Source organism: Misgurnus anguillicaudatus, chromosome 6, assembly GCF_027580225.2.
Source record: "Misgurnus anguillicaudatus chromosome 6, ASM2758022v2, whole genome shotgun sequence".
In the NCBI taxonomy this organism is placed as follows: domain Eukaryota; kingdom Metazoa; phylum Chordata; class Actinopteri; order Cypriniformes; family Cobitidae; genus Misgurnus; species Misgurnus anguillicaudatus.
In genome coordinates this window covers 31,342,410-31,358,441 of record NC_073342.2, presented here as the reverse complement: position 1 = coordinate 31,358,441, position 16,032 = coordinate 31,342,410, and the positions used below count along the sequence as shown (strand labels likewise).

General features: G+C 35.0%; 1 protein-coding gene across 1 annotated transcript in view; it reads right to left on the bottom strand.

Annotated features, from left to right (window-relative positions):
- Positions 1–2,979: 2,979 nt before the first annotated feature.
- The window catches only part of LOC129434115 (transcriptional enhancer factor TEF-3), a 32,502-nt gene continuing 19,449 nt past the window's right edge, over positions 2,980–16,032 (bottom strand). Inside the window, exons 4-11 of the mRNA XM_055192980.2 lie at positions 14,582–14,716; positions 14,435–14,478; positions 14,175–14,236; positions 12,968–13,098; positions 12,722–12,895; positions 6,460–6,600; positions 6,101–6,253; positions 2,980–3,817 (exon numbers count right to left, since the gene is read on the bottom strand). Of these exons, the coding sequence (XP_055048955.2) occupies positions 3,704–3,817; positions 6,101–6,253; positions 6,460–6,600; positions 12,722–12,895; positions 12,968–13,098; positions 14,175–14,236; positions 14,435–14,478; positions 14,582–14,716 (954 nt within the window). The 3' untranslated portion in view covers positions 2,980–3,703. The remainder of the gene's footprint in view (positions 3,818–6,100; positions 6,254–6,459; positions 6,601–12,721; positions 12,896–12,967; positions 13,099–14,174; positions 14,237–14,434; positions 14,479–14,581; positions 14,717–16,032) is intronic.

The window sequence follows — 16,032 nt, the reverse complement described above, 5'->3', positions numbered from 1 at the left end:
AGGTGCGTAATGAGCGCGCGTGAAGGCGAGTGCGCGCCAGAGCTTGGATCATTTTTTAACTGATACATTAATACATTTTTCTTAGTTTAGGTAAAGACTTCCAAAAGAGATATTTAATATTACTGTTCAAAAACTATTTTATTTTATTTGTTTAACTAGTTTATTTTACTTGTTTATACATATTACTCCTCAATCTCTTTTTTTTAATGACAACATAAGCAAAACACATAACTGCAGCCCAGTTGCTCTCCCTTACGAAAAAACATAATTTTACTACAGTACCACAAAATAACCATGGTTTTGCTAATAATATTCAATACACCAAAAAACATGGTTACTATGGTGTACTTTTTTTTTTAAATTATGGTTATTTTTTGTAAGGGAGAGCAACCTACTCTAACAGCCATACAGAATGATAAATCTTGCAATTATGGAAAATATTAAAATATGTGTGAATTTTGTGTGAATTACACAATAACTTGTAAAGGGAAGATCAGGTACTCTTAAAAATCAATGATCCTAAATGGTCTTTGTATGAAAACAACATCGGCTTTTTATTCCTCGGATGAGAAGTCTTGGATTCATTGTACAGAAATAAGAGAGGATTACTCATTTGTAGGACCCGATACCGTTTTCCCAGTTTCGTGATTCATTTCCAGTATTTGTGTTTAACAGCCCTTTATACTTTGCCAAAAGAGACTTCACAAAGCCAAACAGCTTTCACACTCCATTTTCTAAAATACAGCATATCTATGAACACTGGGATTACTGGCTGGAAAATGCTCAGTACATGCCAGGGTGAAGTTGAAACACTGGGATCAATTTTAAGTTTGCCAGACCAGGTCAGGTATTTAACACTGAAAACACAACAAAATGTCACATTCTGTGATAACTACACAGAGATCAAAGATATATTTAACCGGTTTCAACAAAGGTTTGCAGAATTTATAGGAACAGTATGTACGAAATTTATATCAATTAATCATAAAATGGCCCTGATATGTCACTAGACAAGAAATCATTTTCATTTCTAATGCTTGTATCACTGACAACAGTGGTCTGGTCAGGATATTGTCATTTAAAAAGTGGAGTTGCAGCCCTCAACTGATGTTTATGTTGTCATTTTGTGTAAGGTTTCCACAACCAGTTGTATGATTGCAGTACCAGTTTTGGCCACAATCCTACATACCGTTCCTTTAACACAACTATTGGACCAAAAAATGCAGCATGAAGTTAAAACGCTTTTGCAAGTCAATTTAAGTTTTGGCTTGTGAAATTGACAAGTTAAAATTGTTTAACTTAATTTTTTTAAGTTAACATAAAATGTTGATTTGACAAAAAATTTTCATATTTTTTTCAGTGGGGAAACACAGATTTAATTTATACAGTAAATAAATATAATATAGCAAAATTAATCTATTTTTAAACTGGTAACACTTTACAATAAGGTTGTATTTGTTAACATTAGTCAATGCATTAGCTAACATAAACTAACAATGAACAAATACGTCTACAGCATCACTGTAAAAACTAGCTGCCATTAACTTACTGTAGATTTTACATTTATGTTATTTACTGGCAACAGTTTGTTCAAGTTAAATGAACATAAACAATTTTCAGTCTTTATCTTCTACAGTAAGTTACTGGCAACCAGCTGCATAATTCCAGCAAATTTTTTACAGTGTATGTTATTTTCAGCATTTAGTACATTATTTAAAAAAAAGTTGTAATTGTTAATGTTAGTTAATGCACTATAAACTAAAATGAATAATTGTATTTGCAATAACATTAACAAAGATTCATAAATGCTGAAAAACTAGATTGAACATTTTATTTAATGTTAACTAATGCAACCTTATTGTAAAGTGTTACCATTAAACTGATAAAAGTGAGAAAAATATACTTCTTGTAGCTTTTGTTGTTAACATCCAAACACACTAAATGCAAAATAAAATAGTGCTGGGCAAAGATTAATCGTGATTAATCGCATACAAAAATTTTGATTTTTTTTTTTAATAATATATGAGTGTGTGCTGTGTGTAATTATTATGTATATATAAATACACACATTCATGTATGTATTTAAGAAACATTTACATATGTATATTTATTTATATTTTTATAAATTATTTTAAATTATATATAAATAAAATGAATATATGTATGTGTGTGTGTGGTTAAATATACATAATAATTACACACAGCACACACTCATATATTATGCAAAAATACATTTTTACACTATCACAAATATGCATCATTTTTGTGAAATCAACATATAGTTTTATGCAACTTTAACTTAAAAATGAAGTTAACCAATTTCAACTTGGTTTTATAACTTATGTCAACTTTTCACAAGCCAAAACTTAAAATAGTTAAATTGACTTGCAAAACCAAGTTGTTTTGGTAATGCCACTACTAAAAGTACAATATTCAATGTGTGTGTGTGCTGGTAAATCCCGGTGACAATACATTTTACCAGCAGATGACTCCTGGCCGGATCCAGACCGGATTTGCTGACTTCGGCACAGATCCAGTGCAGATCCTGCCAAGAATAAGATAGTAACTGGCAGGTCATAAGCTGATTTGGTCTTTGCAGCTCATATATAAAGTATTTTTTGTGATCTTTGTATTGGCTGTTGTCTGAATAAACCAGAACAAAATGGTTAGTGGTTAGTTTCAAGCATCACTACCCCATTTGGCAACACCATTAACTGGATCTAATTACAGATTTGCAGACTACCCTAAAAACAACATAATTTGCCTTTGTCTTTAGATGTTAAACAGGGCATTTAACTTTATATCTTTTTAAAATGTTATATTGTAATCACATTGATTATTATTTTGTCATAAAACTGAAGTGATGTGTTCTGTAGCTCCACTGGAAGAGCACAATGTTAGCAACACCAACCTCATGGGTTCATTTTCCAGGGAATGCACATAATTATAAAAACGTATAAAACAACAAAAATAACAAGATTGGATGGATAACACACGCTCTTTATTCCATACGTAACATCAAACTGTTATCTGACACGCGGAGTATGAAGAAACCTTAATGCAACAGAGCCAAATCAAAAGATGGAGTCTGTTGTCAGGTTTGTGTTTTTTAAGCCCTTGTTGAGTTTTTCCAGTATAATCCTTCACCACAGGCTTCCTCTGGTCAGTAATAATCTCTTTACTGGTTAGACTTTTTCAAATCGAATGTTTTTCAACTTTCAAAAATATGGCTGATAAATACATTGTGGTACATCTATAAAATAAAACATCACTACACATTCAGTGCTCGAGTCAAAAGCTCACATTTGTCTCGATACTTCAAGAAATGACCAGAATAAAAGTCTGATTTGTTTGTCTCACTGGGTTCTTCAAAAAAAATTCAAACTAATACAAACACTTTGGGCTAGAATGAATTGAAATGAAAAAAAAAACTTTGCATGCATCGTCCTATAGCTTCCATTATATAAAATTTTTTTTCGACGGTGACATCCCAAACATTGTGATGCTCAGGGTTCAGATACCAGAATGTTCCAGTAGCGCAGACTTTTCTCCTTGTGAACAGTAGTACTACACTAGAAAGTCATGTGCCCTCTGTAGTGGACACTGAAGAACCACAGTCAGTCAGTAGAGGGCGCTGTGTCATTGGTTATAATGGCATCTGTAGTGTTGATCAGGTGTTGACCTCACAGTCTCAATCTGAATCTCAGTCTTTCACTAATCTGTAGATATGATGTTGTGCTCCGTGTTCACTAGTCGAGACTTCAAATACGTAAGCGATGCATAGCAAGGTTTCTAATGTGTCTCTGTTGGTTACCACCTGAAAGAAGAGCGAGAGAGAGATTAAAGTCAACAATCACAATATAATAGATGCTTTCATCTAATGTGACTAAAGTACTTTACTTTTTATAATATATATAAATACAACATATAAAAGAGTCTAGTCTGATTTCATGTTTCCTTTAAGCTTGGAAACAGCATGCTGTGGTTTATGAAGCATATCTAAGGCGGTCACAGTAAGGCACAGGTTTGTTTTAGGTTAATATTTTAATTTTAATGGTTGTTGAACATTTAAAGAACACAACATGTTGGCTTACATTTACATCAGGTGGAGTACTCTGAAAAAAATGCTTCTGACCCCATATAAATGTAACATATTTTAAAATGTAATTCATTACAATATAGTTTTTGGTTTTAATGAAAATATTTAAGTGGTTTCTAGCCTTATCACATGTGTATGAAATCAACCTATGTGAACTTGACTTATTTAAATTGGGACTGCATGAATAATTTGTGTTGTATTAAAGCAATTTAAACTGGGCGTGGATTTCCAGTTCCCAGCATGCTTTGGATGAAACTAAATGACAGGTTATTTTATGCATTTTTAATTACAAAAATGATGTTGTTTTAGTATTTGAAAGGGTTTGTTTTATTGTTGGGTTTTTAAATGGTTACCATTGTGCAGACGAGTTGAGCAGTTTTGTTTTGATCAGAAAGCATTAGATTGTGTTGATTTGAAAGCATTTACATTAAAGTTTATGCCATAATCAACTTTTGTTTTAAATTTATTGTTAGTTATTATGGTTAGCCTGCTAATGTGTGCTGTTGCTGTATAATAACTTTATATTTTGAAATTTAGGTAGAACTAACTTGATTAGATAATAGTACCTGCTCATTTTAACTCAGATCAACTTAATTTAATTGTGCTAAGGTAACTAAAAACACTTGAGTAGGCTAAGTTCAACTAAATACATAAATCTAAATTTAGATCATTTAATTGTGCATCTTAAAAAATTTAGCAAATTGAATGAGTCATTTTTTCACTGTATGGCAAGTTAAAGAGACATGCAAAATAATGTGAAACAACTAAATATTAAAAGCTTTATATACATTTATGCATTTGGCGGACAAGTGACATATGGTGCATAACACGTTATATTTTTTTAATCAATATTGGGAATCAAACCCATGACCTTTGCATTGCTAAAGCACATTTTTACCAGTTGCCCTACAGGAACACAAAGTATACATCTAGGATTCAAAATGCAAAATAAGATAAACAAAAAGCGTTTATAGTTTTTTCTAGTTATTTTTTAATTTTAAGGGAGCATTTCACAATACTTTTTTTAAGTGTCCCCAGAGTACATATGTGAGGTTTAAGCTTAAAATTATTTATTAAAAAATGTTAAAATTGCCACTTTGTAGGTGTGAGCAACAATGTGCCGTTTTTGGGTGTGTCCTTTAAAATGCAAATGAGCTGATGATAATGCAAACACCGATCACCATAATGGTGGTTTGTAAAATTGAAACTCAATTATTTTCTCTCTCTTTCTGCACTAAATGTCAGTGCCGTGGTTGGATAGTGCAAATTAAGGCGCGGTATTATTATAATCAGATCCCCTTCTGACATCACAAGGGGAACCACATTTCAATGACCCAATTTTTCACATGCTTGCAGAGAATTGTTTACCAAAACTAAATTACTAGGTTGATCTTTTTCACATTTTTAGGTTAATAAAAACACTGAGGCACTTAAACATGGAAAAAAGTTTTTATGATATGTCCCCTTTAAGCTTTTACTCAAACTGATTTGTATTGAATTAGAAACACAAATCAGAAATATTTGTATTTAGTGGTATCAAACTTTCTTTCCACTGTGGGTGAAGTATTAAGTGACTTTAGTTTATTTATAGATATTATATTCAGTCTGTTTGTCTATTTGCGTCATTCACAGTCAACACGATCTCAATCGGTCCATTGACAGTCCGGTTCTGTCTTGTATCGGGTGAGAGTGACCATTGTCTCGGGGTCTCGGCACGAGGGCGTCGGCCCACACAGTGGACATTTGTGTTCGGGAACTGTTATCACGGACACACCGTTTCCATGACTACAGCCTCATTTTGACTTGAGTGGTTAACGACTGTGGACTATTACACATTATAGTGAATGAAGTTAGAGTAATTGAGTAAGAGCAGGAATCCATTTACAACCAAATTCTACAACATCAGCAACCATTTCTGCATTATTCTTTCATTTTGTGATGATTTTGTGGTATAACATCATCCGTGGATATCATCTGATGGTCATGTTAACCCAGATTTACCTGCAGAATGGTGAAGTTTTCGAGTACGCTGTTCATCATGTATTTCTCTGGCAGATGTTTGAGTTTATGAATAAAGTTGATCATGTATTCACACAGCGGTGAACGATGAATTCTGAAGACATATCTGCCGTTCTCGAAGCGTGCGTATTCCGTCTGCATGAGAGAGACACGGACGAATCAAATGTGACTGAACACAAAACAATACAATTACGATGACATAATATCATGATTTATTTGCATAGCACATGTAAATGTGCAGGAGACCACAAATTCAGTATGACATTCATGAGACAATCATGTAGGAGAATAAGATGTTTATAATATAAACAAGTTGTGACATTAAACAATGCATGTCATACCTCAACCTTTTCCACCACCTGTTTCCCGAATGAGCAGACTTTAGTCGAGGAGGTAATAATCATATTTTCTGTGCTCTCGTATTGACTCGATACACCGTAGAAGAAACTGCTGTCGTCCTGGAGGTTTATAGAAAGATCTGCCTGCAAAACACAAAACTGAGTCAGGACACCAAATTAAACATTTAGGTTTTCCAGACAGGGTTTAGATTAATCCAGGACTAGGCCTTAGTTATATTAACCCTCGGTTTCACAGACAAGGCTTAAAACGAGCTGTCTCAAACGTGCACGTAAAGATATAAAAATATGCCAGTGCCATTGATTTGTCTTAAGATACACACCAGTAACATATTTTTCTAAGGAATGTTTATGAAAAACTTGTTTTTTATTGAAGTGTCTGGAGGTGAAAACAATTTTGTAGTCAAATGACATATGGTGCATATTTTTTAAATTAATATCTGGGAATCAAACCCATGACCTTTGCATTGCTAAAGCCATTTTTTACCCGTTGAGGTACAGGAACAAAGAGTATACATCTAGGATTCAAAATGCAAACTAAGATAAACAAAAAACATGCTGTTAAATGAAAAAATAAAGAAATATATAGTTTCTTCTAGTTATTTTTTAATTTAAAGGACACAAGCCTTTTTTTAAGATGTCAAATAAATCTTTGGTGTCCCTAGAGTACATATCTAAAGTTTTAGCGAGAGATAATTTATTAAAACATGTTAAAATTGCCACTTCGTAGGTGTGAGCAATGCAAAAACAATGTGCCGTTTTTGGGTGTGTGCTTTAAAATGCAAATGAGCTGATGAAATGCAAACACTGATCACCATAATAGTTGTTTGTTGAAATTGAAACTCAATTGTGCTGTCAATTATAGGTGAAAATAATAATATTTTTTATAGCGATTTACATTTATTGTAATAAATAAAAATAATGCAATAAAGTATATATTGTATACATAAAATGATCACAAAAAATGTTACACTTTTAGTGGCTTTACCAACATCGGCCACTAGGTGTCAATGATTTGCTGCATGCGCTTGTCACAACTTAATAAATTACTGTCACTGCATTTTTATTACAATACTACTAAAAGGTTTTGAAATATGAAAAGTACATTCTTCGACCTTTCCAACAATATATAGTTTGTTGTGATAGGTAAAAATTTACATGCCAAACATTGAAGTAAACTTCCACGAGACAGCGCCAGTTTTAAATGTTTTAACTGAACTAAAGCCCAGTCCTGGCTTTAGCTAAGCCTTGTCAGGGCAACTTGTTTTCATTTAAGACAGCTCAAACATGCATTTTATTCTGGGACTAGACTGCAAAACCAGGACATAATGTTTAATTATATTATGATTATGACAATTTAAGCATCCTTCACATTAAAATCACATAAATTAAATACTGTAAGTGTATAATTTAGTATATACTGTAATAAGTAAAGTATATACTTTAGCAAACTATATAAAATTGTAGTAAAGTTTAGTGTATTAAAGTAATTAATACACTTTGTTAATCTATACTACTGTATTCTGTAGTATTAGTATTGAATTTATAAACTAGAAACCAGACCTGCATAAAAAACACTGTAGTATACTATTGTATTTACTATAGTAAAATAAATTGTAGTATACCATAGTGTATTGTAAGTACTACATTTTGTCAAATCATGCTACGTTTTGTAGTATCAACTATAGTACATTGAAAAGCTGTAGTGTATACCAAAGCATACTTTAATATTTACTATGGTAAAGTTTTACTACAGTTTAATATTAGTAAATAATATAGTATACCACAGTATATTATCATGTGGGGAATACACTGACTACCAATCACTGAGTTTTTAAAGGCAATCTCTCCTATACGGATTTGTAAAAGATGAAACATTTGCTTAAGAATGTATTGACTAAATAATCATGTGACCAAACAGCAGCTTGTGAATGTTTCCTTTATGCGCCCGAGCTGATGAAGGTTTAAGTGCATGAATGCATCCCACAATTCATTGCACGGCCGACGTAAAACCCGTTTGCCTTTTCCCCCATTGCTCTCATTCTCATAAAGCGACACCACGGCCCCGCACCTCACCTTTATCTCCGACCCCTCTTCTTTTTTATTCCCTCGTTTATCTTCATTTCTCCTCTGAATCGACACTCTCTCGCTTTCTCTCTCTCTCTGCGAGGGAATTCATCTAATTACAATCAACTACCCGCGACGCCCTAAATCGCATTACCGCGTCCGGCTGCCTGTGTAACAATTTAGCACGGCCGGCTCAAATCCGATTGCGAGCGCACTTCAAAAGCGCGGGCCAATCCGTCAGGACAGGGCCGCGAGCGCGGTATGAGACGGCGGCCGTGGCCAGGGTGGAAATTTAATCTAGAATGCCATAGCTTTGCAGAACACCCTAGCGGGCCTGTCAACGTCTCCATGACGACCTGCGCCTGAGGTCGATAAAGTCAAGACCTATACTTATGAGAAGAGGAAACAGCAGCCTATTGATGTTCATGTTGTTTTTTATAGCCACGTTCTTAATGGACGTAATATATCTAATCTTTCTCCTGTATGGGCTCCAGACACACCAAACGCTCGGGGCTCTGGATGAACGCTCAGATGTTCTTCTTTGTGGGGTTTGGGATTGTCACCATACCAATGTAAGCTGTAAAATTGGTCAATTCTCGCTTCCAATAATACGCTACTCACCACAATCCTTTCATCAGATTTTTTAACATTTACAGTTAGTTGAATGTTCCCGTAGCTCACTGCACAAAAGGTTGAAGGTTCAATGCATTGTAAGTGGCTTTGGATAAAAGTGTCTGTCAAATGCATAAATGTAAATATGAATGCATAAGCTAAATATTTATATGATGATTGTATTTATGGGCTGGTCATGTTATATTTATACATCTACATGCAGTAGAACAAAAAGTGAATTTAGCAAAAGAACACAGGTGAAGACAGACGACAGCACCTGTCATCAATCATCATATAAATATTTGCGCAAATTTATCCTATGCATTTAAATTTACATGCATGCATTCAGCAGATGCTTTTCTCCAAAGTGACTTTTACAAGATACACATTTTTATCAGTATGTGTGTTTTCTGGGTTCACACCAGTGACCTTTAACGTACTGCTACCACTGAGCTATACAGGAGCATTTTTTGTCTTGTTTATTCGGTATGAATAAGCAAAACATTGCAATAATCCGGCTTACACAAAAAAGGCAACAAACAAGCTCTTGAACAATACTTAAGTGGCTCACTGTAGACCCTATAAATAGATGAATGCGTGAGGGGTGGAACAGCACGAGGGACAGGTGCCAAAGCTCAGATTTCTCCAATGAAAGAGTAGAGCTCGTCATTCCTCCCAATGAGACCACTAACATCCTTCACTCCTTCCTCTGAAACCTTTTATTGAAGGGTCAACGTGACCCCGTGTTCAGCTATATAGATTTACTACTGCCAATAAACATTCAGTGCAAAACAAATAAACAGTTGTTTTGGTCGTACAGCAGTGTTTTAAGCATCGATATAATAACAGAACAACCAATTAAAAAAGTTAAATTGCACAGGTAAACAACTACGGTTACAAAACAATTAAACTAATGTTTATGTTTTTATTTTTTTATTTTACATATGCGACCCTGGACCACAAAACCTTATAAGTTGCATGGATATATTTGTAGCAAAAGCAAAAAAAAATTGGCTTTTAAATATCAGCACTTGTGAGCATTTTCTAGATTAATTTAAACTATAGCTAGCTTTGATTTATCTATATTTTGCCATGGCACAAGACTTTTTTAAGATGTCAAATAAATCTTTGGTGTCCACATATGTGAAGTTTTAGCTCAAAATACCATATAAATAATTTATTAAAACATGTTCAAATTGCCACTTTGTTGGTGTTTGCAAAAATGTGTTTTGGGTGTGTCCTTTAAAATGCAAATGAGCTGAGAAATTCAAACACTGATCACAATGATGGTGGTTTGTTGCAATTAAAACTCAATTGTGCTTTTCTCTGCACTAAATGGCAGTGCTGGTTGGATAGTGCAGATTACGGGATGGTATTATTATAATAAGATCCCCTTCTGACATCACATGGGGAGCCAAATTTCAACGATCTATTTCTTCATGTGCTTGTAGAGAATGGTTTACCAAAACTACCCAGATAGCAAGCACATGTGGGCCACTTCAGGCAAAGATGCGGCACTGCTGGTCTTCTTATGGCCCGAATTAAAGGGATGTGAACCTAAAGTGGCTCACATGTAAAATAGCAAAAATGGGCCACATATATCAAATTACATGTGGGCCTTTTAAGGCAAAGATGCGGTGCCCACGGCAACATGTCACCTGAATATGAACCAAAAGTGGCCCATCTGACAAATAGTGAATATGGCCCAAATATCAAACAACAAATATGGGCCACCTTTGGCAAAAATGCTGCACAACAGACACGGCCTAATCTTGGAATAAACCAAATGTGGCCCTCACATGTTGCAGCAAATGTGGCCCAGCTCTTTACAAACGTGTCTGGGCCAGTTTTGGCAAAGATATGGCACGGTAAGCACCGGCTCATGTGGGTTTGTGTCTAAAGTGGCCCACATATGTTGCAGCAAATGTCCTGTTTTAATGTCCACACAATGTTTAAAACAACAACTTTTTTAAAATTGACTTGTTTGCTTGTTATGTAAATGATAGCGAAACATTGCATTTTATTATATTAATATATATATTTAATATTTTGTTGAAAGCAATTGCAGTTTAACATTGCAAGAGTCAAATGTTAAAGGAATAGTCTACTCATTTTCAATATTAAAATATGTTATTACCTTAACTAAGAATTGTTGATACATAAAACGTAGCGCTTTTCTAAGCGGATTTAAAAGAGGAACTATATTTTATGGCGTAATAGCACTTTTGGGAGTACTTCGACTCGGCGCAGTAACACCCTCCCTCTCCCATTATGAGAGTGAGAAGGGGAGCGGAATTTTCAGGCGAGTCGAAGTACTCCCAAAAGTGCTATTACGCCATAAAATATAGTCCCTCTTTTAAATCCGCTTAGAAAAGCGCTACGTTTTATTTTGTACAACCAAACTTGCTCGTGTAACTACTCGTCTTAAATAGAAAAAACGTTGATGTGTTTGGTCACTTCTAACTTTATCTCTAAATGGTACCATTGAATGAATGGGGCTAAGCTAAATGCTATCGAAGCGTCGCAGCACGCTCCAGCGCTTACGTGCACGCACACAGATGATAGAGGGATGTATCAACAATTCTTAGTTAAGGTAATAACATATTTTAATATTGAAAATGAGTAGACTTTTCCTTTAATAGTTCAACTATGAACATTGCAAAAAAAGTGAAAGTGTAAATAATCAACACATGTATTTTTGTATAGCACTAACTCTTAAACTTCTTTTGTTTATTAGTTTATAAATTGTTACATTTTTAAGTATTCACAACATAAAGTCAGTCTTCTTCTAATGACTAAAATTGCAGTTTATGTTTTCTTTTTTAATATTTTAAAGATATATAAAATCACCTTTCCATTGTACACTACATTCGGATGCGACTGTCGGAGTTCGCCCCCTAGTGGCAGTCGTAATGAAATTTCAGTTTAATTGTAAATCAGTGTCAACATGGGAGAAAAGCTCATTCCAGTGCAAATTTACAAATTTATAGTTCATTATTTACTTATCAGTAATCGCTCATTTCTAAAGCATTCACGTGTAATTGATAAAGTATACAAAAAAGGATTAATAATTTTTACCTTGCACACAGTGTTTTGATTGAAACACACTGAAATACATCACTTCCGGCGTGTCACATGCGGTGTAATCACACAAGTTTTTTATGCAACCAAAGCTCAAATTGGATCTGAAAATTATTCATCGCAGATGGTTGGAACCCCATGCAGCCCCTTTCGACTCTCCTTTCGGTTTATCAGCCATCATTTGTCATGTACAGTCAAAAGGTGGCTTTGAAGTAACCACGCTGATTTTAAATCAGCCAAAGATGACTGGTGGGCCAGATAAAGATGATTGAAGGGATGCATTTGGCCTGCGGGCTGCAGGTTGACTAGCCCTGACATAGGCTGTGTCTAAAATAGCCCCCTATACCCTTAAATAGTGCACAGCATCCATTTTTAGTGGTGTCCGAAATCATTATTGAGTGCAGTCATTCAACCTCTCAATGCACTGCAATAATAAATGCACAACGGATGTCATTACTGGTTTGGCGTGTATTTGTGAGACTCTTACCCAGAATTTCACAAGAAAGAAAGCGTTAACAGGTCCTTTCTCAAACAGCTCCTTCAGTCCGCCTTTCTTCTCTGGAAATTTGTCGTAGATTTGTCGAATGTCCACGGCTTCTAGATACGGGTCACTGTATGTGGGGTTGCACTGACCGATGTGTACAAACAGATGTTTGTTAACCTGCAAAACACAGCGTGAGCATGAAATATGAGCAGGTTTGGTCAAAATATAACCATCAGATCAGTGACGTACAGTCTCTGGATCCTGAGGTTGCTCCAGAAACGCTGAGAACTCCAGCATGCGGAGTTTGGAGCCGGCGATGCTGCGACCCTGCCAGGGCGGTGTGTTCGAGGACATGGACAGACCTGTAGTGCTTTCATAACCTGAACAATACAACAAATCATGCTTTCATTATGTGCATTCACTCCAACATAGTACGTATTGAATATATTTAAATATTTCTCAATGAGGTTGTATTTGTTAACATTAGTTTATGGACATTAACTAACAGTGAGCAAAACTTATACACAGAGTTCCCACACCTTAGTTAACTTCAAGGACCTTTCAAGGACTTTCCAGGTCCAATACCCTCAAATTCAAGGAGTAAATGTGGGGACACATTTTAATGAGAGCAAGGGTACATTGTGTTACCTTTGAAGATACATTGTTACAGTTCCCTTTCGAGGGAACTTGCGCTGCGTCACTGCGGTGACACTTTGGGGACGCCTCCGGGGGTAAGTGCGTCTGAATATGTATATCAAATTCAACCAATGGTGAGGCTTAACGACAAAGACAGGGTGACGCGGGAGTCAGGAAGTATATCGCTATCTGAAATATTGCCAAAGACGGCAAAGACAGGGACGGAGGAAGTATGGCAAGGGTGACGCATCGTCTCGTTCCCTTCTCAGAGAACAACAGTTACATACGTAACCAGAGACGTTTTCGATTATGCAACTATGCAAAAAAGCATTTTGGTATGAATCAACATTTGCATACAGAAGATAAAAGCATTTAAAGCAAACAGTTTAGTATGTGTGCTTAAAAAGTCTAGAATTTTTATGATATTATCCTACACTACACAGGGAATAATATGGATTTTTTTTTCAGAAAACTTCTCGCATAAAATGATTCAAGCACTTTCAATGACCTGTATCTATGTATGTATATTTTCAAAAACTTCCCAGGGCCTTGAACTTTTTTCCCCCAGATTCACAAACTTTCAAGGACCCCTGGGAACCCTGTATACAACATTTATTAAACTTTATAAAATCAAAAGTAACATTAATGTTAGCTAATGCACAATAAACTAACATAAACAATGCTGAAAAACTTTACTGCTCATTGTTAGTTCATGTAAGCTAATGCATTTACTAATGCTAATAAATACAACCTTATTGTAAAGTGTTACCTATATTTTAAACATTTTAATTATTTAAAAATATTTTTTAATGCCGCAAACCTGTAATAGATGGAGGGCCGGAAGCCTGCATGACGAAATTTGGTTGGGAAAATGGCTTGATGCTGTGTGGAACAAAGAATCAGTAACATCAGCAATCATCTGTTTTTTCTCTTTACCAAAGTACAAAAATGATTGACAAACTGAAGAATAATCATGCCTTTTTCATTGTATAAACATTTAGTAATAACCAGTGTTGGACAAAGGTTGTGGATGTTAGATGAATAAAGATGTAAAAACCTCAAGAAGCACCCAAAACTTACTCTTCTGGACCTGTGGGTTGTCCCGCGAGAGCTCCATGCCAAAACTGCAAAAGCAAACACATGAAATAAAGTCAGCAGTTCATAAGTGATCACAGACAGACAGAGCGTCAGACAGACAGACAGACGGATGTAATTGGGTTCACTCACCCCAGCAGCTGTCGGGTAGGCCGGCCGTGAGAGACCCTGCAGGGCCATCTTATTCTGAAACGCCGTAGCTGAGATGATCTGGGCTGAAGACATGCTGGACATACTATGGAGAGCTTTATCTTTGGCTGCTTGATCCTTTCAGAAGAAAAGATTCATGAGAAATCTTTAAGGTCTGTGTAAAGTCAGTAACATTATAAATATTAGAAATGTATCGCGTTACATTGTGGAGTTACACCGTTAAACAGTTTTTACACATTTCTGTGTTCAGGATTATTTGGGCGGGGCTAAACGGTGGCTCGATGACACACTGGAGTTACCAAGCATGGCCCCGCCCCTTACACAATCACGAACATCAATTCGGGTTGCAGCGGTATTTGAAAGTTAAAAGAGACGACAGCTTTCCCGCGTGTGGGCGTGGTTTCAGCGCTGACAGTGGACACGCCCCCAGAGTTTGAAAGGAAAGAATCCTGCCTTATTTACTTGCTGGTTTTTAATCATTCATTTTTGTCTAGGTGGTTATTAACACAAAAAAAAACACAACAATTTTTCTGTGATGTGACAAATTGAGAACACATTTATTATCGGACACTGTACGGTGATTCTCGTGAAATTAGACTTATGAGGTGTAAGAGTATCAAAATAAGAAACATACACTTACAAACATCTCTTCACGTACTATTTTGCACATGATTTCAAATGCAAAAAATGATTTTCAAGAAAAAAAAGTTTTTTTGTCTTTTAAGATGCTTTTTCTTGATGAGCAAAACACCCCAAGAAAAGAAGTCTAGTTTTTATACCAAAATATCAAATTTAAGTGATTTTGTGCATAAAACATGCAAACAAATCTGCCAATGGGGTAAGCAAAAAAATCTTGAACAATTTTCTTAAACACTAAATTCAAGAAAAATTAATTGGCAGATTTTTTGGCTTGTTTTATGCACAAAATCACTTAAATTTGATATTTTTGGTTTTAAAACTAGACTTATTTTCTTGGGTCGTTTTGCTCATCAAGAAAAAGCATCTTCATTTAAGAATTTTTTGATATTGTTTGTTACTGAAAAAAGACAAAAATACTAAGATTTTTTTCTTGAAAATAATTTTTTGCAGTGTACAAACCAATTTTTTCCACATTTAAGGGGAACATTTTCATTACCGCAACGTGTCCATGACTGGATTTGGGTTCTTTGACATGGAAATATTTATAATTAAAAAATCTAAAAAATAAAAAGCTTCAGTGCATGTTATACTATAAACATTTACAGTAAAGAAACGTGGTATTTGGTATCATTGGTAAATGTAGAGACAATAATAAGGAATATAAATGTGTTCAAGAAAATTTTTCTCATCCTCCGCAACAATTTCAAAAAAAAATTTAAGCGGTTCTTATTTTTTCTCTTAAGATAAAAGTTTAAATTTTGTTTGTCATATTACCTAGACAACTTTTTAGTTCT